At 40.1% G+C, this 25,868-nt stretch overlaps 1 protein-coding gene across 4 annotated transcripts in view; it reads left to right on the top strand.

The window, feature by feature from the left end:
* Nucleotides 1–325: 325 nt before the first annotated feature.
* SLC15A1 (solute carrier family 15 member 1) overlaps nucleotides 326–25,868 on the top strand; it is a 69,664-nt gene continuing 44,121 nt past the window's right edge. The window contains exons 1-3 of one of the 4 annotated variants that reach the window (XM_074329444.1): nucleotides 326–482; nucleotides 15,321–15,478; nucleotides 20,691–25,558. In XM_074329444.1, coding sequence (XP_074185545.1) covers nucleotides 25,114–25,558 — 445 coding nt within the window. In that variant the 5' untranslated portion in view covers nucleotides 326–482; nucleotides 15,321–15,478; nucleotides 20,691–25,113. Of the gene's footprint in view, nucleotides 483–15,320; nucleotides 15,490–20,690; nucleotides 25,559–25,868 lie in introns of those variants that run through there. The other 3 variants (XM_074329448.1, XM_074329447.1, XM_074329445.1) reach the window with 3 other exon arrangements.

Raw genomic sequence — 25,868 nt, 5'->3', positions numbered from 1 at the left:
CTCCTGGAACTTACAGCCTGCCGTGTGTGTGAAACAGTGCTTGGCATACAGAAATGGTAGCTGTCCCAGTGCTACTGAGGAGTTAATGGTGGTAACAGGAAAATTCTTTGTTTCAGTCAGTCAGGTAAATAATGAGGATGGGTGGGCACCTGGAATAGTGTCACTGGAGAGGTGGGTAAAGCCTGATTCATGCTCTCAAAGTTTACAGTCCCCATGAGGACATAAAATCTGAGGAAAAGAGAGCACAAAAAAGGCATACTATAAGCAGATGATGAAATGATGCGGAAGGTGGAGACCCATGGTGTTAATGACATGGGGAGGAGCTTGTTCTGACACTCGGACGTTATGTGATGACAGAGAGACTCACCTTGGCAGGGCCACCCCAGCTGGAGGCTTACCCCACATCCACTTCCTCCTCCTTCCCAGCCAATGGAATCCTGATTGTGTTCAAGTGTGTTCCTCCCCCCCGTGAAGCAGGCAAGGTAAGCCCTGTCTTTGCTCCTGGTTGGCTGGCGGAATCGTGATTAGTCTGCACTGTGTGTGCGAATCCCAGGCGTCTGGCCAATGAGGGCTTCTGGAACGGGCATGTGATCCAGTTCTGGGCACTAAGACCTGAGAAGGGCTGCGGGGCAATTCTAGGGAAGCTTCCTCTTCCTCTTCCTCTTCTGGAAGAGTTGTCGTCACCTTGATCGCAGATTGAGGGGGAAACTATCCAAGATGACCACAGGGCCGAGCCCTGAGGAGCAACCATTCTCTCTGGACTCCTTTTGATGTAAGAAAATGAATTCCCTCATTGTTTAAGCCGGTTTTAGTCTGGGTCCAAAGCTACCAAATTAGTAAGCTCAGGAGTGGTGAAACAAGGATGTGGCAAGACTGGGTCACCTCCCTTCCAGACTGTTCCACTGTGTGTCTCTCTGGGAAGACTAGGAGCCATCCTTGGCTCCACAGCTTTCCTCTCCCTGAACATCCATCCAGTCAAGTCTTTTCTATGTCCTTTATATTTTCAGAATCTATCTTCTTTCTCTCTTCATGGACACTACCTTTGTTTGGAGGTTCACCATCACTTTCTTGGACTATTACAGTTGTTTCCTAACTCATCTCTACCTCCACGCTGCCTCTCTCCAGGTCATTCTGTAAACAGCTACCTCAATGTTCTCAAATGTGAATGTGACCATGCTGTGTCCTGATTTTTAAGAAAAGTTGCCTCCCCATTAACAGCTTTAAGACAATATACAAAATCTTCCATTCTCCTCTTGGCTTCCTTCCCTCCTAATGCCCATCCCTATGGCCCCCACCCCCCTCTTCCCTGCAGCTCTACGGAGCCTGGGGCAGCAGCAGGCCCTGTGTTCTCTCTCACCTCCAAGTTCTTGCCCAAGATAACCCTTCTGCCTGGAGGCTTCCCTCCCACCTACCAGTGTCTGGCCCCTTTTCCTTCTCTTAAAAGTGTATGTAGGGTCAGCCCGATGGCTCAGGTAGTTAGAGCACCGTGCTCCTAACGCCGAGGTTACCAGTTCAATTCCCACATGGGCCAGTAAGCTGCACCCTCTACAGCTAAGATTGTGAACAGCGACTCTCCCTGGAGCTGGGCTGCTGTGAACAGCCGGAGCTGGGTGTAAGCTGCCACAGGTGGCTAAGTGCTGCCGTGCGCTACCATGTGCTGCCATGAGTTGACGATGGCCAGTGTGAGTGGCCGACAGCCAGCGAGAGCTGCCTGTGAGCTGCTGTGGGCTGGCGACCAACTGCCTCAGCCAGGGGGAGCACAAGGCTCATGATAGCTTGGTCCAGGGAGCTGTGTCCTACACGATTAGACTGAGAAACCACAGCTTGGAGCAGAAAGGGGAGTGGGGGATAGAAGAACGGGGGGAAAAGTGTATGTAATATAAATGTTATTTCTCCTGAGCCCAGATTCCTGCCTCCTGACTCTGTGCTGGACACTCCTTTTATGGGCCACCAACTCATTTGGACTTCACCATCTTAGTACGTGGAACTGTATGTAATCTTCTGTTTACTTAGTCTTGCATAAATAATAGGTAACCCAGTAAAACTTTGGCAGGACTATGGGCCATCATAAACATTGACTTTTACTTTGGATATGGGCTCATTTTCTTTAAATCATTCTGTTTGAGTGATTCACAGTTGCCTGGGCAACTATAAGACATACCTTGTCGTTAATGAATGGTAACTAGCCCAAGTTTTCACCAGTTTAGGTCATTTGGGTAAGCATGATGCAATGATCAAGGTCAGAGGAATACTTCCGAAATCAATCCATTCTGTTCTGGCATCTCTCCCTTCTTATCATCCTCTCACAAAGCAAATAAGGAAACTGAGAGAAGCAAACCTGGGTCATTGTGGAATTGAACCACCTATACTAGATCAGTCCCAAGTTGATCACACAATTACATCAGAAATCTTCACAGGCCCTCTTACTAATTATGCTAACACATGCTGGCCACCCACTTTGTGCTACCTTGTGCTGTGTTTTGGGGACCCCCTCATTACAGTACCATGTTATCAGTGTCTGAACCAGAACAGTGTACACAGCACCAGGGGAGAGTAGGGCCAACTTAACAAAGACAGACATTTCAAAGTAGGGGAGGGTATTTCAGGCAGAGGGAGCAGCATGTGCTATTATAAAGCTGTAAAAAACATACTATCGTTGGGGAACTCCACACATGGAGTCTGAGATGACAGGAACCAGTGCTGGAAACAAAGTTGGCATTGGAGTTGAAGAATCTTATGTGCCACTTTGAAATATGGAATTTATCCTGTGACCAGTGAGAAGTCCCAGAAGATTTTGTTAGAGTCACGTGTGAGGAAGAGGGAGACATGACCAGCTCTGAGGTCTGAAAAATAACTTGAGTAGCAGATCAGAGAAGGGACTATAGAGAGGCTGTGGTCTGGATCCATCGTGAAATTTAAACCTTTTTTCCTGAGTCATTTCATGGAATGGCTTCGTTGTAATAAATAGCCAAAAAGACATTATGGGCACTCAAAAAGTAAAATACCTTCTGTTTTAGGGTGTTATTTTCAGACTAACTGCTCCCTGCATGTGCCTTTTCGGGTTCTAGAGAGCTCTTATTGTGTAAACTGAGTATCAAGTGAAGAAATAGTCCTGCTTTTTCTTGAAGTTGAAATCTGAGGCCTAAGTTTTCCACTTGAAATATTTGACACTGCTCAAATATGTCATGAGAAGGTCTTCAATTTAGCTCCCAAAATGCTACGGCAAATGTGAAATCTGTAAGTGTCAGACAGAAGGGTTCAAAGGTCAGCAAAATAGAAATAGAGGCTACCAACTGCACAGTACTCACCAGGTCCATGGACCAGGCGATTCCATCTTTATTTATTTATTTTTTTTAGTTTCAGGTGTACAAAACAATGTAATAAATAGACATTTACACCCTTCACTGTACTCCACATCCTGTGACTATATATATATGTTAAATTACAGTTGAAATTCAGTATTTTTCAGCTTCAGCTTCAACTGTACACTGCAGTGGTCAGGCATCTACAGCGTCCATGAAGCGGTCTCCCTAATAAGACAAATGCCCACCTGACACCCTACAAAATCTTTACAACATTACTGATTATTTCCCCAAACTGTCTTTCATATCCCCGTGGCAATCTTGTGGTTACCAATTTGTACTTTCTAATCCCCTCGCCTTCTCCCTCATTTCTACCCCCATCCCATTTAGCAACCCTCAGTTTTTTCTCTATATCTCTGAGACTGTTTCTGATTAGTTTGCTCATTTATTCAATTCTTTAGATTCCACATATAAGTGAGATCATGTGGTATTTGTTTTTCTCCGTCTGACGTATTTCACTTCGCATAATGTTCTCTAGGTCCATCCATATCGTTGCAAATGGTAAGATTTCATTCTTCTTTATGGCCGAGTAGTACTCCATTGTATAAATGTACCACAGTTTCTTAATCCAGTCATCTACCAACGGGCATTTCGGTTGTTTTCCACGTCTTGGCTATTGTGAATAGTGCTGCAATAAACATAGTACATATATATTTTTGAATTAGCGTTTTGGATTTCTCTGGATAGATACCTAAGAGTGGAATTGCTGGGTCATAAGGTAGTTCCAGTTCCAGTTTTTTGTGATACCTCCATAATGATTTCCATATGCTGCACCAATCTGCAATCCCACAAACAGTGCACGAGGGTTCCCTTTTCTCCACATTCTCACCAGTACTTGTTTGTTGATTTATTAATGATAGCCTTTCTGACCAGGGTGAGGTGGTATCTTATTGTGGTTTTTATTTGCATTTCTCTAATGATTAGTGAGGTAGAGCATTTTTGGGCCATCTGTATGTCCTCTTTAGAGAAATGTTTCTTCAATTTTTTAATTGGGTTTTTTTTGGTTTTTTGGTGTTGAGTTGAATGAGTTTTTTATAAATTTTGGATATTAAGCCCTTATCAGATGTATCACTGATAAATATCTTCTCCCATTCAGTAGGTTGCCTTTTTGTTTTATTGATGATTTCCATTGCTGTGAAAAATGTTTTTAGTTTGATGTAATCCCATATGTTTATTTTTTTCTTTTACTTCCCTTGCCTGATGAAATATATCAGTAAAAATATTACTAAGGGTAATGTCTGCAAATTTACTTCCTGTATTTTCTTCTAGGAGTTTTATGGTTTTGGATCTTACATTTAAGTCTTTAATCCATTTTTAATTTATTCTCATACATGGCATAAGGAGGTGGTCCAGCTTCATTTGTTTGCACATGTCTGTCCAGATTTCCCAGAACCATTTACAGAATAGACTGTCTTTACCCCAGTGTAAATTCTTGTTTCCCTTGTTGTAGATTAAATGACCGTATAGACATGGATTTATTTCTGGGCTCTCTGTTCTGTTCCACTGATCTATGTGTCTGTTTTTATGCCAGTGCCATGCTGTTTTGATTACTATAGGCTTGTAGCAGGATTTGATGTCAGGTAGCGTAAAGCCTTCCACTTTGTTCTTATTTCTCAAGATTAAGCTGTGGCTTTTCGGGGTCTTTTATGGTTCCATATAAATTTTAGAATTATATGTTCTATTTCTGTCAGGCAATTCTGTCTTAAAAGCAAGAGGGCCCTAGTTCAACTATCTTAATAAACAGTACCTCAAGAAAACTTCAAGTATTTTGTTTAGAATTCCTACTCTCCCAAGATCAGCTATTCATTCAAAATGCAACTGCTAAACTCCTCTCTGCTAAGGAATGACTAAGGATATTCATCTAGTACATGTTTCTTTGACATGGTTATCCTGCAAGCTTCCACCAAAATTGTCTAAAATTCATCATACCATATACTTATAATAGGTGAATTTTATTGTGTGTAAATTTTGCTTCAGTAAAGCTGGGGTGAAGGGGTGTGGGGACAGTGTCCTCTTCTGAGGAGTCTCATCTGCCTGTCCTAACAGGTGTCTTCCTCCATGTGCTTAGCTGTGGGATGGAGGTGATGGCTGCTGCCCCACAGGCAGCTTGTGTGGGAGTGTCTGTGACACCGCCTGGCCCAGGGCGAACTCTCAAACACGAATCACTATACACAAAGGCATTAGAAACACATATTTCCTCCCTAAGAAAGTTTCACACGGTTTGGACCAGCGCACAATTTATAAACATTGTTTCTCTGCCTATGAGTCTGGTTTACCGTTATTCACCCCTGTTTGGAGAGTGACATTTTCTGTCCTGTTCTCCCTCTCATAGACTGGAGAACAGGGCAGACATGTGGCACACATGGAAATTCAGATCAGATGGCCTTCCTGGGACACTTAGGATTGGATCACCATCCACAGAGCTATTTCATTTCTGCCAGCTAGCTCACTGGATCATAGCTTTCTGCTAGACCCTCGAGTGCAAATGTCATCTCATCCCTCCTGGATCACTCACGGTTCCTGACATGTGCTGAAACCAAAACAGGAGGCCCATAAGCACGTGGGAATTAACTTGACACAGCAAGAATATCCTGCATAAGACAAATACTACCTGGCAACACAGGTAACACAAACATACTTAGTATCAGGAGAAGACCTGGAAGTCTGTCTTCACAATGAGACTGTTGACTATAGAAGCTGGAGAAGGCAGGTGTGGGCTGCACGGTTCTATGCAGGCAATGTCCTCTGTTCAAGTACACAACCATATGTATGAATCTCATTAACATAATGTTGGATGAAAGTAGCCAAATACAGAGTGTACATACCGAATGATGCCATTTGTATGACGTTCAAAACTCACCTTCAGTGTTAGCAGGCAATAAAGTGGTTACTTTTGGGTAAGTAACAACTGAAGGAGGCACACAGGGTGCTTCTGGAACTGTGGGAACTGTGGTCTGTGTTTTATTTAGGTGATGGGAATGTGGATGCCCTCACTTGGGTGAAAATCCCTCAAGCTATATGCTTATGACCTGGTTAGAATGTCCAGTACAGTTGTTTCTAACTCATGGATTTTTAAACTTGAGATATAATTCACATATTGTAACAGCTATAAACAATGTCAGAGCGGTAGTAGACTTGGGGGTGTTATCCCTTTGTGAGGAGTGTAAATGTCTAATCATTATGTTGTTTTGTACACCTAAAGTTAATATAGTTTTTTAAAAACTCACCCTTTAAAGTATACGATTCAATCGTTTTTAGTATATTCATTGTGCAACTAGCACCATTATATAATTCCCTATAATTTCCTTATGATCCTGTTAATTTCTGTAAGGTCAGTAGGAATGCTCTCTCTTTTATTCTTGATCTCTGTCTCTCTCTCTCTCTTTGTCTCTCTGTCTCTCTCCACATTTCCATCATTCCAAAAAGAAACCCTATATCCATTAACAGTCACTCTCCACTCCCTCTCCTCCCTGCTCCTGGCATCTATTAATCTACCTTCTATCTTTATGGATTTGTCTGTTCTAGACACTTATTTTAAGGGATTCATACAATATGTGGTCTGTTTTGACTGACTTGATTTACTTAGCATAATGTTTTCAAGGTTCATCTATGTTGTAGCATGTGTCAGTACTTCATTCCTTTTTATGACTGAGTAATATTCCATTGTGTGGACAGCCCACATTTTGTTTATCCTTTATCACTTAGTGACACTTTGGCTGTTTCACTTTTTTGCCTTTTATGAATGCTGCTGCTATGACTATTTGTATACAAGTTTTTCTGTATTGATTTCTCGTGTTATTTACCTAGTAGTAGAATTACAATGTTGAACAGAAGCGTCCAGAGCAGATATCTTTGCCTTGTTTCTGTTCTTAGGGGAAAGGTAGCCTTTATCGAGTTGATGAAGTTTCCTTCTGTTTCTAGTTTGTTGAGTGTTTTTAACAGGAAAAGGTGCTGGATTTTGTTGAAAGCTTTTTCTGTCTATTGGAATGGTCATGTGGTTTTGTCCTTTTTTCTATTAGTGTGGCACATTATGTTGATATTTGTAGGTTAAATCTTGCATTCCTGAGATAAGTCCCACTTAGTTATGGCATAAAATACTTTTCATATGTTGCTAGAGGCAGCTTCTTAGTATTTTGTTGAGAATTTACTTCTATTCATAAAGGATATTAAACTTTTCTTGTGATGTTTTTAGTTTTGGTATTAGGGAAATGCTGGCCTCATAAGTTAGGTTGGGAAATGTTTCCTCCTGTTCTCTATTTTCAAGGAGTTTGTAAAGGTTTGGCATTAATTCTTCTGTAAATGTTTGAAAGAATTCACCCATGAGATAATCTGGGCCTAGGCTTTTCTTTGGGGTAAGTTTTTGTTTTACCAATTTAATCTCTGTTTGTTATAGGTCTGTTCAGACTTTTTATTTCTTCTTGAGTCAGTTTCAGTAGTTTGTGTCTTTCTAGGAATTTGTCCTTTTCATTTAGACTATCAAATTGGTTGGCATACAACTGACCATATTGTTTCCTTATAATCCTGTTAATTTTTAGGTCAGTAGCACTTTTGGTTTCATTGATATCCTCTATTGTTTTTTTCTATTCTTATTTTTTTCCACTCTAGTCTTCATTATTTCCTTCCCTCTCCTTGCTTTGGATTTAGTTTGCTTTTCTGTTTCTAGTTTCTTCAGATAAAAGTTTAAGTTATTGATTTGAAATCTTTCTACTATTTCAATGTAGAAATACACAGCTGTAAATTTCCCTCTAAGAAATGCTTTAGCTGATCCCATAAGATTTAGTTTGTTGGGTTCCATGTGTTCTTGAAAAGAATTGGCATTCTGCTTTTGTTAGGTGGAGTGTTATTTATATCAATTAGGTCCACTTGGTTAACCGTGTTGTTCAAATCTTCTATATCTTTACTAACTTTCTTTCTTCTACAAGTGATTGTGAGTGAGATATTGAAGTCTTCCACGATAGTTGTTGAATGATCTATTTCTTATTGAACTTTGTTAGTTTTTCCTTCACATATTTTGGAACTTCGTTATTATACATGTATACATTTTATAATTGTTATATGTTCCTAATGTATTGACCTTTTAATCGTAATGAAATGTCCTTCTTTGTCTCTAGTAATAGTTCTTGTCATAAAGTTTATTTTATCTGATGTTTATATAGCCACTCTGATTTTCTTATATTTTTTCCATTTTCTGAGGCATCTATTTTTCCATTCTTTTACTTTGAAACTGTTTGTGAATTTAATCTAAAATGTGTCTCTTGTAGACAAAATACAGCAGGATCTTCGTTTTAAAATTCAATCTGACAATTTCCGGCCTTTGATGGATATGTTTAGTCAATTCCCATTAATGTGATTTTGATATGATTGGATTTCCATCTGCCATTTTGCTGTTCATTTTCTGTGTATCTCATGTCCATTTTTGTTTTTCTTTCCATCCTTTACTGCTTTTTTTGTGTTAAATATTTGTAGCATATGATTTTAATCCCTCTGTTGATTTTTTATCTACATATTTTAAGTTGTTTTCTAAGAGATTGCTCTAGGAATTACTACAACAAGCACATTCTGCTCCAGGTTAATATTGACTTAATACCAGTAAAATATAGCAACTTTGCTCAAATATAGTTCCATTTCTTCCCCTCCTTTTTCCAATATATTACTGGAAAAATGTATTGACACTATATTATTGTCTCATATATTACATCTATATGTGTTATAAACTCAACAATATATTATAGTTATTGATTGATATAATTTCATGTTTTTAAAAGAAATTAAGAGTAGAAAATTAAAGAAATCTACTTATGCAGTCTTTTATAGTTGCCCACAAATTGATCATTTCCAGAGCTCCTCATATCCTTTCCAGTTACCATCTGGTATTATTTCCTTTTAGGCAAAAAGACTTCTTTTAGTAGTTCTTGTGAGGCAGGTCTGCTAGCACCGAATTATCCCAGTCTTTGTTTAATAGGATTTTTCTTTTATGCCTTTATTTTTGAAGAATAATTTTGCTAGATATAGCCATCTCAAATCTACAGTTGAGTCCATCTAGTAAGTTTTTCATTTTGGTTATTGTTCTTTTCAACTACAGAAGTTCCACTTGGTTCTTTTTTGTAGTTTCAATTTCTTTGTTGTTATTTTCCTATTTATTAGGTCACTATCCACATAGTTTCCTTTAATTCTCTAAACAAGATTTCCTTTAATTCTTTGGACACAATTATAACAGCTGCAAAGTATTTTTCTACAAAATCCAGTATCTAGGCCCATTCAGAGTTGGTTTGTATTGACTGTGTTCTCTGGAGTATAAGGTCACACTTTCCTGTTTCTTCACCTGTCTCATAATTTTTTGTTGAAAATTGGATATTTTAGATAATGTGCTAAAATTGGACATTGTAGCAACTCTGAATCCTAGTTTTTATCCTGAGTCCATATATAATTTCTATTTTTCTGGAATTGTCTGTTATATATATATATATTGTTAGATATAGATATAGATGATATAGATAAAGTTTATTGCCACACACTTGGAGAACCCAAAATTTCTTTTGGAATATTAAAATTCAAAAGAGCATAAGAGAGTAAAAATTCTCATATTTTGAAATAAAGTGTTTCATTATTTTTTAAAAGGCATTTTGTTTTAAAGGACATTGTAAGGTAATTTATGATATAACTATACAAAAGAAAAAAATCAACAGCATCAAAAAAAAGAATTATGAATCTTCTGTGTGTACTGATTTGGAAAGATATATAAGATGAACTTTTAATTTAAAAAAAACAAGGTATAGAATGGTGTGTATGGTATGCTACCATTTATATATGTGCTGCCGTTTGCTTGTATGTACCTAAATTGCCTCTGGAAGACAATTTGGTTATTGGGAGGAGAAGTGGTTGGCTAAGGAAAAGGAGTGGGAGGAAGAATTTTTACTCTCTTATACTCTTTTGAATTCTAATATTTGAAAAGAAATTTTGGATAGAGCCTTCTAACTTACAATGATGAACATTTAATAAGTACTCATCATGTGCAGGCATTTCGTAACTCGTTGAGTCCTCACAGTAATTCTAAGATGTAAGTACTATTTTAAGCCCCATTTTACAAATGAGGAAACTGAGACACAGACCCCCACAAAACTGGATGCCCAAGATCCCAAAGCCCGTAGGTGGTAGAAATGGTTTCTGGAGCCAAGACTCTTAGGATCCCGTGTGATATGTGGCACCGTCCACAGCTTCCTCTCCTTCCTGTGCCACTCTGAACACAGAAAAGTCACTCATTAGTGTACACAGCCTGTGTTACATGACTATAAATTCTGTGAGAGAAGGGCTTTTCATTTTTCATATGACTCACATAATAGATGGTCATTAAATATTTTTGAGCAAAAGGATTGATCCTCCTTGGGGTATTATTTTTTTATTTTTATTTTTTTTGCACTGTGGTGTAAAAATCTGTATTTCCTCACATCACCCTAAAAAAGGTATAAAACACATTTCAAAAGATTTGAGACACTGTAGAATGATTTAAGAGTCAAGAAGTTTCAGACAAAATGTTCTGATCTCTTTATTAATCTCCAGAAGTTGTCTGACAACCTCTTGCTTCTGTCTCTGAGCACACAGCCTTCTCGGAGGTGTGTCACTGGGAAACGGAGCTTGTGTGTTAGTAGCTTATGTGTATGCAACTTGTGCTCCGGCACATTCGTGCACAATGTAGGGTTAAAAACCACCCAGTCCTCTGGCTCCCACCCTCTTGTCCTCGCTGGACTCTCAAGGCTTCTCAACCACCTGCGCCCGTCTCCCTTCCCTGCTGCCTGCCCCAGTTAGAGTCTAAAAGTCACAGAGATTATTCACTGAAACACGGTGAACCCTTACTCACTGGTTCTAAGAAATGCATTTTCCCGTGTAAGCATCTCTGAAATCAAATGCCTCATGGAGCCAGTCATAAGAAAGCTTTGTGTCGTTGTTTAATTGTAGTTTTTTTCTACCTTGATGATCCATACAGCTTCTTGCAATAGTTGGCATGTTAGATTTGGTGGAATACAGTTGGCAAAAGGACAGGCAATACAGTTTGGTGGAATACAGTTGGCAATAGTTCAAGAACTGAGAACTGATGCTCAACTCAATTTAGATGCTACACTTGGGTTTCTGGATATTCCACTCACGTAACTAATAATGATTAAAAACAGTACCTATATGGCTCTTGCTATGTGCCACATACTGACCAGACTACCTCTCCTCGTTACAAAAACCAGGAAAGATAATTTTCTCTGTTTACAGAAAGGAGAAACTGAGGGTTACAGAGATCAAGTAATCAGGCCTTGCTTATGTGCTTCTCCTCCAGCCGGATATGGGGTCCATCTGCCCTTCTCCTTATTTAAAAACATTTTCCTGGAGCTAAAGAGTATACATAGATCCCTCCCAAAGTCCTCCCACCAGTGGCCTTCCTTCCTCAACTGGAGTCACATATTATTACAACAAACCATGATTAGTTAACCAGCTGTCTTGAGGTTACCAGCATGAGAGCTGAATCTGAGGACACACATAACTACAGCTGTGTGCTTTGCACAAATCATTATAAAATGCGGTGTGGGCAGCATCTTCAGGGGAAGTGGAAGGTAGCTGGCTGGTGCAAGATCATATGTCAGAGCATGAGAAGGAATAAGGAAGAAGCAGCCAGATCGCTGCAGAGCCGCACCTGGCTGCAGAAGGATTCTAACTTAAGTGAGTGGGTGAACCATCGGCCAGTTGCCTATAAAATGCTGCACAGGCAGTTCCCCTCAGAAGGTGCCCATATCTTGGAAACAGGTCGTCTAAAATAATGACATTAAATAATCTTCTTATGTTTATGAAATTTATTTTTCATGTTCAATACATTTGGCTCGTTACTTCCATACACTGCAGAGAAAAGTATAATATTTCTGGAAAGCAATTTGGCAATGTGTTTAAAGAGAGCCTAAAATTGTTTTCATTCCCTGTGACTAAGAAATTTCGATTTCTAGGAATTTATACTGGGGAAATCATGGGAGAGACATACAACTAATTCAGTACTAGAGTGTTTATTGCCGTATTGTTAAAATAGTCCCAAACAAGAAACCAATGGAAAGGCCCAAATAAAAAGGAAAAACTTAAGTTACTTATGGTACTCACTTAAAATGAAATACTTGCAGCCATTAAAAAAATAATTTTAAGATGATTTAGTCTTACATGGAAAAATGTTCAGGACATAAGATTGGGTGAAAATAGAAGGTTGTAAACATATGACATGATCCAATATTGTTGAGTTTATTAATTTATGTATAAAGAAAAAGTCTGCAAAGAAGTTCAATTAATATTAGCTATATCCAGATTTGTTCCTATATACTTTTCAGAACTTTCCAACAAATTTTATAGTGAAAATATATTACTTTTACATTCAGAGAAGGAAAAAAAGGTCTAAAAAAATTGTCCACTTGATTTTGTTGATAACGTGGCAGTAACTTTCTTATCTTCGGGGAGGATGTTAGCTCTTCTCGGTTAGTAGGTTTAGAGAAACCATTTCTATGATTAAAAAGAGAATTTCCCAGTGCATTTACTGCAGAAAGCAAACATTCCTTACTAAATAGACTGGGGTCGTGAGGGTTAATGCATATCTAATCTCTGCAGATCCACTCTGTTCTCGCTGATGGTAGCATACTAGGATCTTAGGACACAGTCTCCTAGACAATGAGAAATGAGCATTACTTGGTCTGTTTTATAGATAAGGAAAACTTCCGTACAGAGAATTACTTCCCCCCCACCCCCCAGCTCTGGACTTATTAGCTCAATAAAATCAGTAAACTTAGTTTCTGGTCCACTGTGTTCACCTTGTAGCTTGTAGGCTATTCAGAGAGTAGAATCCCCAAATAATACAAGACTTTAATGTTTGTTCCAGAAAACATTATTTTCAGAGATTAGTAACACAATAAGTTAACGGAAGCTGTTTTTCTTGTCTGGTCACAGACTCTCACATTAAAGGGAATGTATGCTTTATGGTTTCATATTGTCCTTATGGAAGTGATACAGTTTATCTTGCTCATAGAATATTTTTCAGGGAATATTGTCCTGTGAACCCTACAGGAACTATGAATGAATGAAATGTATTCACCAAAAGATAACTGGGAAATTATAGCAAAGGGACCAGCGATGAGCACTGACTATGTTTAAAAATAAAATTGAGACTAAAACAAATGTGAGAAAAAAGAAAAGTAACAGGTCAGAATGTAAATGTTTTGAGTCTTGAGAAGCTAGAAAGGATACAACTCATTGGGGAAAGATTAACAGGGGTGGAGAATAGAAAAGATTTGTTGATTACCTCATCTACACTAGCTGGGAGTCAAAAATATTCCTTAAAGCTGACAAATCAAGTAACAGAAGTATAAATATATACATATCCATACAAACGTGTAAACACCAAGAAAGAGTGCACCCTTAAATTGGGTGGACAAGAAGAAAGGGATACAAGAGGAAGAGAAACATTTTAATGTTATTTCCCATAGTAGGGAACACTGGATAATATCTAAAGGAATAGATCATTAAGGGTATTACATAAAATTATAATTATAAACGACCATCTGTGCAAAAATACAAATCTTCCTCCCTAAATATCAGGAAAAACTAAGCCCCCCAAGATACAAAGAACCAAAATTTATCGAGCTGTATACTTAGAGTGTCAAATCTTAGGTTATGTACATCGTGTCTCTACGAAGCTATTAAAAACACAAAGAAAAGTGCCACATAATAAAAAGCCTTTTTTAACTATGAAAACATAAAATAATATGGCAGAACTAAAATCAAACATCTGTAAATGAGATTAACTCACCTATTAAATAAAAGAGTTTCAGATTGGCTCACAAAACAAATCCCAACTGTTTGCTACTTGCAAGAGACACATCTAAAACAAAGTGATTTAGAAAGATTGAGAACAAAGGAATGAGCGAACTTTTTTTCTTAATTCCAGCTTCTTTTAAATGACCCTCATCTATCACAACTCAGCACTAAGGCGGTTCTGCTAGAATAGTAACTAATATTTGCCGGTATTTTGCAGAGCACTTTCATATATACCGTGTTTCCCCGAAAATAAGACCTAGCTGGACCATCAGCTCTAACGCGTCTTTTGGAGCAAAAATTAATATAAGACCCAGTCGTATTTTATAATAATATAAGACCCGGTCTTATCTAACAAAATATAAGACTGGGTCTTATATTAATTTTTGCTCCAAAAGACGCATTAGAGCTGATGGTCCAGCTAGGATCGGGGAAACAGGATACTATCTCAATTAAACCTCTGTCATTTGATGAGAAAAGGTATTTTATTGCTCTTTTACAGATAGTGAACCCATCCCAAAAAACTGAAGGTGACTTACTCAAGCTCATGTAACTGAATTAAGCTGGAATCAGTCCTAGATTTTCAGGTCTATTCACCCGTGCCATTCCTTTGACACTGTGTTATACTAATGCAAATAATTATTTCTCTTTATAATAAAAATTGCTTCCATTTTTTCAGCTCTTCCTTATTCTATGGGACTCCTAGGACTGGATATTTTTATGCCCTTAATCCCCACAATGCCACCACGAGTTAAGTATCATTATCTGCATTTTTCCATTTGTGGCTAGAAAGATTAAGTACCTGCCGAGTTATACACAAAATAAGCAACTAAATTGAGATCTCAAATCAAGTATCCCTGATTCCAGAGTTTGAGGGCTTTTTAGTGTGTAACTAATAGTGATGTTAGAAAAGGTTGGGACTGAGAGGGTATAAAACAACTTAAACTGAACCATCAATCCTTAAACATTTTTTATACTTTGTGAAGGCAAATTAAACCTGAGCTGGCTTTATGGGCGTACAATCTGTGCAGTCACCCAGGGTTATGAGCTCGGAACGACCCTGTACTTCATTTAATGCTCTGCTGTCACCATCTTGAAATTTTTACTAATTTTATCTTTGCATTTGTGTTTTGCTAGTGGACACGGGAGACTGAGCATGAGCAGTGCAGATATATAGTCACGTGCTTCGACTGCTGCCGTTCCATGCTGCCCCATTGGCATAGAAGTATAGCTTTCACAATGACCTGTGATATTCCAGTGGACCTATGATGTGTGGAAGTTCAGCAAGATCCAGAGTGAGTGCAAGGTAAAGAGTTATGTCTGTGACTAAGTAAGCAGGGCCACGCCTTCCGTTCCAACCAGAACTTGCTTCCAATGCAGAGAGAAGGCAGATATTCTAAGAAACACAACCAAGGAAGTCTATCCTATCCTTTCTGATATTTGTATTCTTATTCCCTGTGTTAACCATGACTTATACTGAAAATGATGACATAAGAGAAAAAAGGAAGATAGGACAACTGATAATTCCTTTTCCTTTCAGACCGTCTTACTCATCAGTAAGCCAAAGTCTGAGCGTGTTGGTAGAATGTGTGGGTAGCAAGAAGTGAAATAAAAACAGTAAGTTAGTTTCATGTGGTGTTTCCACTGTTCTTATGAGAACAAAGTACATATGCGTGTCTGAGCTATGAAGTATGAATTAAGTAATTTTTTTGATTTTGTATATGAGTTAAATGTCCTTATACTTGCATTTAAAACTGGCATCACATAATATGAAGATGAAGAGTAAAATTCATGCTAATAATTTAAATTTTTTCTTTACTTAAAATGACATTAAATAGCTAATAAAGAGTATGACAAGTCAAGAGAGAAACTGTGGAGGAAAGAAAAAGCTATATATTCCAGTACCTTTAATGACTTTTTTTTCCTGCTTTTTGAACACAGAGCACCAGACACAAATCCACAAATTATGTAGCTGGCATTGAATAAACACACACACACACACACACACACACACACACGTAAACATGAGTTTTTGACGAACAACTGTCCAGTTTATATTTACATTGTAAATATTTGTGGATCTGGAACTTACAGTGACATCTCCAACTTCAAAGAAAGACCAATCCCCAGTGCTCGGCAATTCAATTCAATTTCACAGTCATAGAATTTTGCACCTAATTTTTTTTCCTTGCCGCTGACTGATTCTGAGACCATATCTGTGATGCCAAATGTGGCAACCTCTGTCCTGTTTCACTAAGGTAGAACATACATCTCAGTTGCTATATGTTCTACCAATGACGTTGCCCAAAGGAAGTGAGGGTCGCAGAGGCTGCCCAGCAACAGTAAAAAAAGTAGATGAGTATGTGTGGTAGGTTGACTAATGGCCTCCCAATGATAAGTCCTAATCCCTGGACCTTGTAAATGTTAATTATATGGGAAAAGGGTCCTTGCGGGTGTGATTAAGTTAAAATGGGCCTGGTTTACCAGGGTAAGCCCTAAATGCAATCACATGTAGCCTTATGAAAAGGAGGCAGAGGGAGATTTGAGGACACACAGAAGAGGAGAAGAGGCAGAGATTGGATTGATATGGTCACAGGCCTAGGGATGCTGGCAGCCACCAAAGTTAGAAGAAGGAAGGAAAGATTCTGCTCCAGGATATCCAGGAGTGTGGGCCTGCTGACACTTTGACTTTAGACTTCTGGTCTCCAGAACAGTGAGAGAATACATTTCTGTTGTTTTAAGCCACCAAGTTTTGGTAATTAACTTATCCTTAACAAAGAAAAACAAACAAAAGGAAGGAAGGAAGGAAGGAAGGAAGGAAGGAAGGAAGGAAGGAAGGAAGGAAGGAAGGAAGGAAGGAAGGAAAGGGGGAGGAAAGGAGGAAGGAAAAACAAAGCCTTGCTGTTAAGGTAGAAAATTTAGTTTGTAATAATAGTTTCTCACATACAGAAGAGTTAAAGGAAATTATTTAAAGACCTTAAGGAGACTGAGAAAGTCAATTAGTGATAATCTTGCCTACGCTCTTCCTGTCCACAAAGTCCATGAACCATGTGGACTTTGCAAATCAAAACACAACTTTGCATCGTCATGTTAGGTGATCCTTGATAGCTTGTCATGACAAAGAAAAGCTTCAAGTCATTCATTAAAGCACGTTATTTGGGAAGCATGGTATTTTGAAAGAACATAGTTTTCATAAAGAATACGTTTTCATAAATGTATTTTTTAAATAATTTTGTGATTATGGGACTTACATATTCATTACAGAGAAAGGTGTGTCGTGACCCTTGTAACAAAATAACACCACCACTCACATTACTCATTTACAACCTTGTTTCTGTTAAACTTGCTTTCTTCTATGCATGCAGTTTCCTCCCTGCCTGGTCCGTAGATTTGTACCTTTGGGAAGTTGATTCATCCTGCAATTGTGTTTTGTACCCTTGTTAGGTTTATACCATTCTCCCTGTGTTTTCTTCTTTCAAGAAATGAATTTACATAATACAGTCAGAGCAGATATTAGAAAACAATACTGAGGATAGCAGTCTTTATAGGTCCTTGTAGAATTTACTATGAATAATAGATTTTTTATCATTTAAAACATTAACAAAACAAAAAAAACCTATGGTCTTAAGATAATTTGATTATATAAAAGTTATGTTGGTATTTAGGCTGATATGCTTGCCAGTTAGTTCTCTCTTCCCTCCCTTCCCCCTACCTCCTACCTCCCCTCCACAGGAAGATATGCAAATGGCTATTAGGCACATGTAAAGGTGCTCAATATTATTAGTCATTAGAAAAATGCAAATTAAGTGATGTGTTATAAAAATACCTGAATTTTCTCAATCTATGCTATCCATGGCATTTGGAGAGATGATATGTCTTTGTTAATTCTAGATAATAAAATTGAATATTTGTATCTGAGTAAACCAGATGCAAAAAGTATATATTTATTCACAGTAAATTCCCAAGACTCCATCACCTATATTAATTTAAATTTATAATAATGGACTAGAGCAGGTCATTAGATAGATGCACTTTGACAAATTCTGGTTTTCTGTAATCAAACCTGAAGTGAATAATGGGGCATTTGGGTCAGCATGTCTTCTCTCAGGTGATAAATAAGTTGTAATATTATTGGCATATAAACCAATAATGCATGAGCTATTACCAATTTCATGCCTGGCAGTTTGGGGTAATTTCTGAAAGCAACAACTAATGAGTTTAAAAACAAAAAAACAGAGAGAAAGAGAGAAAGCAGTGAGCGAGCACTGGGGAAATTAAAAAGATCTCTGCTTCCTTTTTCAGTTTTGATATGTCCCAGGGATTTTATATTAATTAATTGGAATAAGTTTTGCCAAAATACATATTTCTAACATTTTCTGAAGCAATGACATTGCTAGACCATCTACTGCTGGTCTAGATCAACATATACAGTTCCTCATATTGCTATTGTATGGACCTCTTTTTAGTTCCTTCCAAGTGCCTAAGGAAGGTAAACTTTATTTGAGAATGACAAGTATGTTATTTGGTCTCTCAACATATGGAGGTGAAGAATTATTTGATGGACTTTATTTTCCCTCATAAAAGTGATATGTTTTTATAATAAAAAATAATTTGATTCTTTTTCTTTCTTAATTTGAAGGAAGATAGTGGTGTGCCCCTCAGGTGATGACAGAGATTAGACTATGCAGCACCCCCAGATCAGTTCCCACCCCATTGTTGACCTACCTGAGAAGCCCCAGGTTTGGGTTATATGTCTTTGTCTCCCCCAGGCAATGCCTGTGTTTCTATAACTTTTCACTCAGAGGCTGTTAAACCAGGCCGTGTTGCAAGGACGAAAGAGGAAGCCACGGAGAAACTCTGACTTGGGCTACACCTCAGCCACTCCACCCAATGTCATGGGCAAGCCAGTCTTGTGTGTAGGAATTGGCTCATGTGGTATAATTTTCTAAATACTGGGAATAAACTTGCTTCTAAAAATGTCTTCCCTTCTCTCAGTTTCACAGATAGAGTTTCCTTTGTTTCCTTTAAATAGGTGGCTTTCCCCCCTCCGTTAAAATGCAGATATTCCATGAAAAAGTAACACTTTGAGGCTTATCAGGCATTTATTTCTTAGCATAGGTAAGTTACCAGATTTCTTTCTGAGAGTAGATTTTGATGGAGAGAGAAAACATGAAGACCTTGATAGCTACAGAACAGGAGACATCTGTGGAAGGAAATAATTCAGAAAAAGCAGGCTATTCACAGGGAATCAACATTTCATAGATTATCCTAAAATAGACCTTTTATTCAAAGTACAATGATCAATCCATTCTCTATCCCTCTTCATCTGTAAATCTAGGACGCTGCCTTTTCCACCCCCACGGCCACCCTCTCGCTGCACCTTCCACTCCCCTAACTGTCCCCGCCCCTCATCCACCTGGTAAGGACATGACCTCGCAGTAAATCTGCCCACACTGATGACCACACTCTCATTACAGCTTGGGGAAGCTGGAGGAGCCCACTTGGCTCTAAAGAACACAGGTTGAAGAAATATTTCAAATGCTTCCACTAACATTAAAATACATTCAACGTGTTTAAATTTTATGTAAATACATTAAAACATATGTAAAGATACGTGAAAATACAAAAATAAGAACATCGCTTCACACCCCCTAGGATAACTATAATCAGAAAGATAGATAATAACAAATGTTGATGAGGGTGTGGAGAAATTAGAACCCTCATACAATGCTGGTAGGGATGTAAAATGGTGCAGCTATTTTGGAAAACAGCCTGGCAATTCCTCAAATGATTGAATATAGAGTTACCATATGACCCAGCAATTTTGCTGCAAGGTATATATAAAAAACAAATAAGAATATATGTCTACACAAAAATTTGTGCACAAATTTTCATAGCAGCAAAAAAATCATAATTGCAAAGAAAGTGGACAAAACCTAAATGTCTGTCAGATGATGCGTGGATAAACAAAATGCAGCATCCCCATACAGTAACAGTACAATGTGATACTAGTCAGCAATAAAAAGGCAGGACATCCTGATGCATGCTACAAAATGGATGGACCTTGAGGACGTTATGTGCAGTGAAAGAAGCCACCCACAAAGGACCACATATTGTATGGTTCTATTTATATGAAATGTCAAGAATAGACAAATTTATGGAGACGAAAGGCAGAGGAGCGATTGCCTAGGATTGTGGGAAGAGAACGACTGCTGATGGGTGTGGGGTGTCTTTACAGCCATGATGAAACTGTTCTGAAGTTGATTGTGGTGATGGCTACACAACTTTGAAAACTATTGAATTGTACACTTTAAATGGATGAATTGTATAGTATGTGAATTATATCTCAATAAAGCTTACTACAAAAAGAGAAGAGTAACATGACCACAGAGGCCGGAATCTCTCCATACACAATATTGAGGAATTCGCAAACTATTTAATTCTCTGAGTGCAGTCAACTCAGAGATGGTGGATCCTTACCCCATCTTCTCCCCCAGGATACCCCAGGATTCCAGAGAATCTCACCAATCCAGGTGGCATCTAACCCACGGGCCTGTGAACCACCCCCACTCCAACCTACCTCCAAATACCACGGACTGCTGATTTTATGATTGTTGTTGAAGTTCAACTTGCAAGGTTTTTATTAAAGAAAACAAATTCTTATTGAGAGTGAGTACATCTTATAAACTATGTATACATATATATTTTTATTGTGGTAAGAGACTGATCCAGGTCATTATAAGAATTAGTCTGTTGGATAAACAACAAATAACTGTTGATCATTTTACTAAGCGCCAGACTCTGTGCTTACAGTTGCCGGGACAGATGGGAAACAGACAACATCAGCACTTGTGATAATGATTCAGATCATAAACAACTGCCTTCCCACAATGACAATACTCTCTCTCCTCCACAATTAACCTAATACCACAACCAGCTTTTACTGTGGAACCTGTGTGAAGAAAATAAGCCCAGTTTTAGAGGGCAAATCTCTCTTTGACAAGAAAGGAAAGGAAACGCCAGTGAGGGAAGGCCAGGTGCCCCGAGGTCACACAGGATGACGCTACTGAGCCAGTAACGCTCTCAAATCGACCACTGTGAGGCTCTTGAAATCACGTGCTTGTACCACCCCTGTCCAATGGAAGATGCTCGGGAAACATTCTGTGTTGTTGTCGTTGGCTTTTCTTTCTAATTAATATAACGTACATGGTAAGTCCCCCTCCCAACCCTGCACTAGGACGTTGCTGAAAGCTTGCATTTCCCGTGCTCCCCCCACGCCCTCTCCAGGCTGTGCCCTCACCACCAAGGCACCACACCCTGAATTGTGGGTCTGTCATTCCCTTACTTCAATTAAGAGTTTGTTCAGATATGAATATATACAGCTAACGTCATTTTGGGATGTCCTAAAGAGAGGCATGGTAACGAAGAGGAAATTGTCTTTTGTATTTCTGAGCAGTTGCCATATCACTCAACAAGCAGCTTCTATAGAGGAATTCTCAGTAGCCGTGTGTACGTCCCTCGGGTCCAGCAGAAGTGGCGCGCACTGTGAAACCAGACCAGTATCTTTGAATGAATTTGAGCTGGTTGCTGATTCTCTTCTGGAACCCGTTTTCCAATGACCTTTAATACATCTTTATACTTCCAATTCTTCCTTCCCCCCTTCCAGGTCATGCTGTAGACTCTCTCACTCTTCTCAAATAGAAGGGTATGGGACCCACTTTTGTTGTTTATTGCCAACATCCACCCCTTAACCATCAGCATCTCCACTGCGGTTCTAGTTGCTTTATAGAAAAACATCTACTCGATTTTCCTCTGAGACCCGCAGGTCTTTACAACCAAGCAATCTGAGAGACAGAGCTGGAGAAAATGATACTCTTCTATTACACAAGTTCACAAGCCACCTTTCAAGGTAGCATTCTTACTGAAATAAACTACTCTGAAACCTCTGTACGATCACTGTGGGAAAGAGAAAATAATGAAGGGTCTGGGTTGGAATGACTAGATGCAATCGTTTTGTGCTGATGCCATCGTTACCACCAGCATTCACGTCTCCCCCAGTCATGTCTATGAGGACAGTCCCCTGAGGCCAAGCGACAGTTCCATTTATCCAGGACCAGCTTGCGAGTTCTGCACATTCAAGTTCCACACATCGGGGCACTTTGGGGAAGTGTAGTAGGGTTCACTGGTGCCCCCCCATATGTACCCCTGGAACCTGTGAATATGACCTTATTTGGAAAAGGGGTCTTTGCAGATGGAATTAAGTTTAGGATCTTGAGATGAGAGCCTCCTGGATTAAGGTGGGCCTAAAGCCAATGACAAGTACCATTATAAGAGAAGAAAAGGAGAGAAGACTCAGAGGAGAAGGCGACCTGAAGACAGAAAGAAGTTGGGGTGATGTTACCACAAGCCAAGGACTCCTGGCCACCAGAAGCGGGAAGAGGCAGGAAGGATTTTCCCTGGAGCCTTCCGAGCGAGCATGGCCCTGCCAACACCTTGATTTCAGATTTCTGGCCTCTAGAACAGTGAGAGAATACATTTCTGTAGAGTGCTCCAGCCGCCGCAGGGAGCCAACACATGGACGGCTGAAGAGAAGGGGAAGTTAAATAGAGACTGACTCAGTGTTACTCTCTCTCTTTTTTTTTTTTTTTTTTTTTGAGACTGGTTTTTATTTTTTTACTGAGGAGGGGGAAAAAGTTTAATGTTTTTGTTATACAAGGAATAGTGTTAGGTCTCTCTTGAGACAGGGTGGAGGATGTGAAAGCACCCAAGTCTAAGTTATTCCGCTATATACACCTCATGCCAACGAGCATCTGCTGAGAAATGCATGGGCTCCAAGTCCAGACCATCCTGAGAATTCTAGTGTCTCCTAGGTATTGGCTGACACACTCGGATCAGCAGAGCTCGTCTCTTCTACCACCTTGGGTTTTGTTCTTCATTTTTGCTTCTCCATCTCGAGTAACTGGCCCTTTCCTATTATGCTTAAAAGATAACAAAGAACATGAGTGTAGGGCTATTTGCCCAATACCTGTCCCTAGCACAGTAGTTTACCCTTGGAGGTGATAAATAAATAATGGCTGAATGAAGAATTAAACAAACATGCGGAAGAAATAGCGTTTGCCTCGAGACTACTGAAAGTGGGCTGCAGCCCCCTGGAGAGTTTCTCATTCTTTCCATCTGGGTTGGGGCCTGAGAATTTTCTTTGACACAAGTTCCCAGGTGATACTGATCTGCTGGTCTGGGGACCCCATTTGGAGAACCACTGGCTGTAAAAAAAATACTAGTAATATAAACAGAACCACTTTAAAATGGAGCGGGAGCTGCCATTCCAGAGGAACTGCCTTCCTTACACAGCTTGTGCCTCAAACTTTTGGAATGTCAAAACAGGGCAAAATAACCTTTGGACTGGGCCTAAAGCAACATTGTGTCCCAAAGAACTGTTTGCAAAGATGACAAGAAAGTAGTTATTATGACTGCTGGACTGCAAATGAAAAACGTTGTTTGGCATTAGCATTGCTATGTTAGCTCACAGCACCAATAGAAATGCCTGCCTTCTATTGATGTAATGGTCCCCTTCCCTTGCTCATCAATACCCCTTGCCTTTGTCTCCTCATCAGAACACTATTTGGGCTTCTCCCTCAATCAGTACTTCCCCAATAGCTATTCTTTGATGTCAAATAAATGCTGTTGCCTCTTACTTTGAAAGGCCTCTTATTTTCAGGTTAACATGGCCTAGAACAAAAGTGCCCAGGATTCCAAGCTTCATGAGCTCAACAACAGAAATACTACCCTATAGAGAGAACTTTGATCAAAAGAAACCACCACAAGCTTCTCCTTTCTACTCCTGGCTTATCTGAGGGCAGGATAACAACTACGAAGCATGCTTTCAACCTTTCTGGAGCAAGTTTTCTTTCCTTCAGTCAATGCTGCATTTTTCTTGATGCAGCCTTTTTACTTGCAGCCCCCATGCTTTTAGGTAACATCACTTGCTCCCCTGTGTGTATCAACTGAGCCATTACCTGAAGAGGTTTCTCTGCTCACACACAATGAAGAAAGCCAGAGGAGGGCAGAGCTGCCTGGGTTTCTGCCTGCACACCACAGTCTTCCAGTCAGGCTAGGGGAATTGCTAACACTCAAAAGTTCATACAGACAGATGAATAGACACACAAAATGTGGTGTGTGCGTACAGTAAACTATCATTCAGCCTTTAAAAGGAAGGAAATTCTGACACCTGCTACAACATGGATGGACCTTGAAGACATTACGCTAAGTGAAAGAAGCCCGACACAAAAGGACAAATGCTTTTTGATTCCAGCTATATGAGGCATCTAGAGTAATCAAATTCACAGAGACAGAGAGTGGAAGAGTAGTGGTCAGGGGCCAGGTAAGGGGAATGGAGAGTTAGTGTTTAATGGGTTCAGAGTCGGTTTGGAAGGATGAAAAAGTTCTGGACATGGATGGTGGTGGTGGTTGTATAACAACATGAATGTATTTATGGCACTTAATGTTAATATGGTAACTTTTATGTATATTTTACCACGGTTTTGTTTTGTTTTGCTTTTAAGGCAATAGAAACTCACATTCATTTCCCTTTTCAATGTTCCTCTCAGTGTTTGCAGAACCCAAACCCCTTCTCAAGTCAGACAAGGAAACAGAAAAAATGATCTGGAGATAATCGCTGTTACTATTATTGTTGTTGTTGTTGTTTTTGTTAATTTTAAAGGAAGGATAGGTAGAACCCTCCAGAAATGCTGGCGTGTGGGTGCACACTCCAGGTGAAACTACACATACACTGACAGGCACACACCGTGAAACTGCCCAATGCCCCACCCACTTTTGCTTCCCTACACAGATGTGTTTTTGTCAGCGCAGTGGTTTCCAAAGTGGGGTCCCTGGAGCAGCAGCATCAACATCACCCTAGAACTTGTTAGAAATGAAATTCTCGGGCCCCACCCTCGACCTACCAAGTCAGCAAATCCGGGGTGAGGCCAGGCACCTGCGTTTTAACAAGCCCTCCCCCGTGGCTCAGGTGCGCGCTCACGTTTGGTCATCCGTGACCCACACCTCACGCTGCCACCTGCGGCTGTGCGTCTTGGCGGGCGCTAAGGGCCTAGGGCGGAACAACGGAGTCCCGGGGCTGGCCACGCACAGGTGTCCCTCTGCCAGGGCTCAAGGGGCGCTAACCTCTGCTCCCTGCGGTCGGTCCCACCGCCTCCAAGGGTGGAGCCGGGCCGCCCCGCCTGCACACCTCCAGCTGTACAGGTGGCTGGGCAGGGCCGGGAAACAAAAGCATAGGAGCAACACCTTTAAAAAAAAAAGTCCTCCCGCCTGGGCTCCAGCTCTCCAGTCGCAGGAAGCCCTCGAAGCCGCCAACATGGGTAGGCTCGCGTAGCTGGGCTGGGGCGGAGTTTCCGTGGAGCTGGGACGCTGCAAAGGGAGCTCAAGGGATCCTGCCGGGGGCGACGCAGGTCCCCGCTGTCGCCGGCGGCTCGCGGACCCGCACTCAGAGTCGGGAGGGCTGGCATCGCGGGCGGGCGCCTGGGCGTGCGGCACGGACCCGTCGCCGCGGCGGGGAGCAACTGGGGGGTCAGTGGAGCGGGGCTCGCGGGCTCCCGGGAGGTTGCTGAGCGCCGGTGCTGGTTGGTCTCTGCGCTCCCTGGACGCGGAGGTGGAGGGTCCTGAAGCGCC

The sequence above is a fragment of the Rhinolophus sinicus genome, linkage group LG04 (genome assembly GCF_036562045.2).
Source record: "Rhinolophus sinicus isolate RSC01 linkage group LG04, ASM3656204v1, whole genome shotgun sequence".
NCBI lineage: Eukaryota > Metazoa > Chordata > Mammalia > Chiroptera > Rhinolophidae > Rhinolophus > Rhinolophus sinicus.
This window is presented reverse-complemented; position numbering and strand designations above follow the sequence as displayed.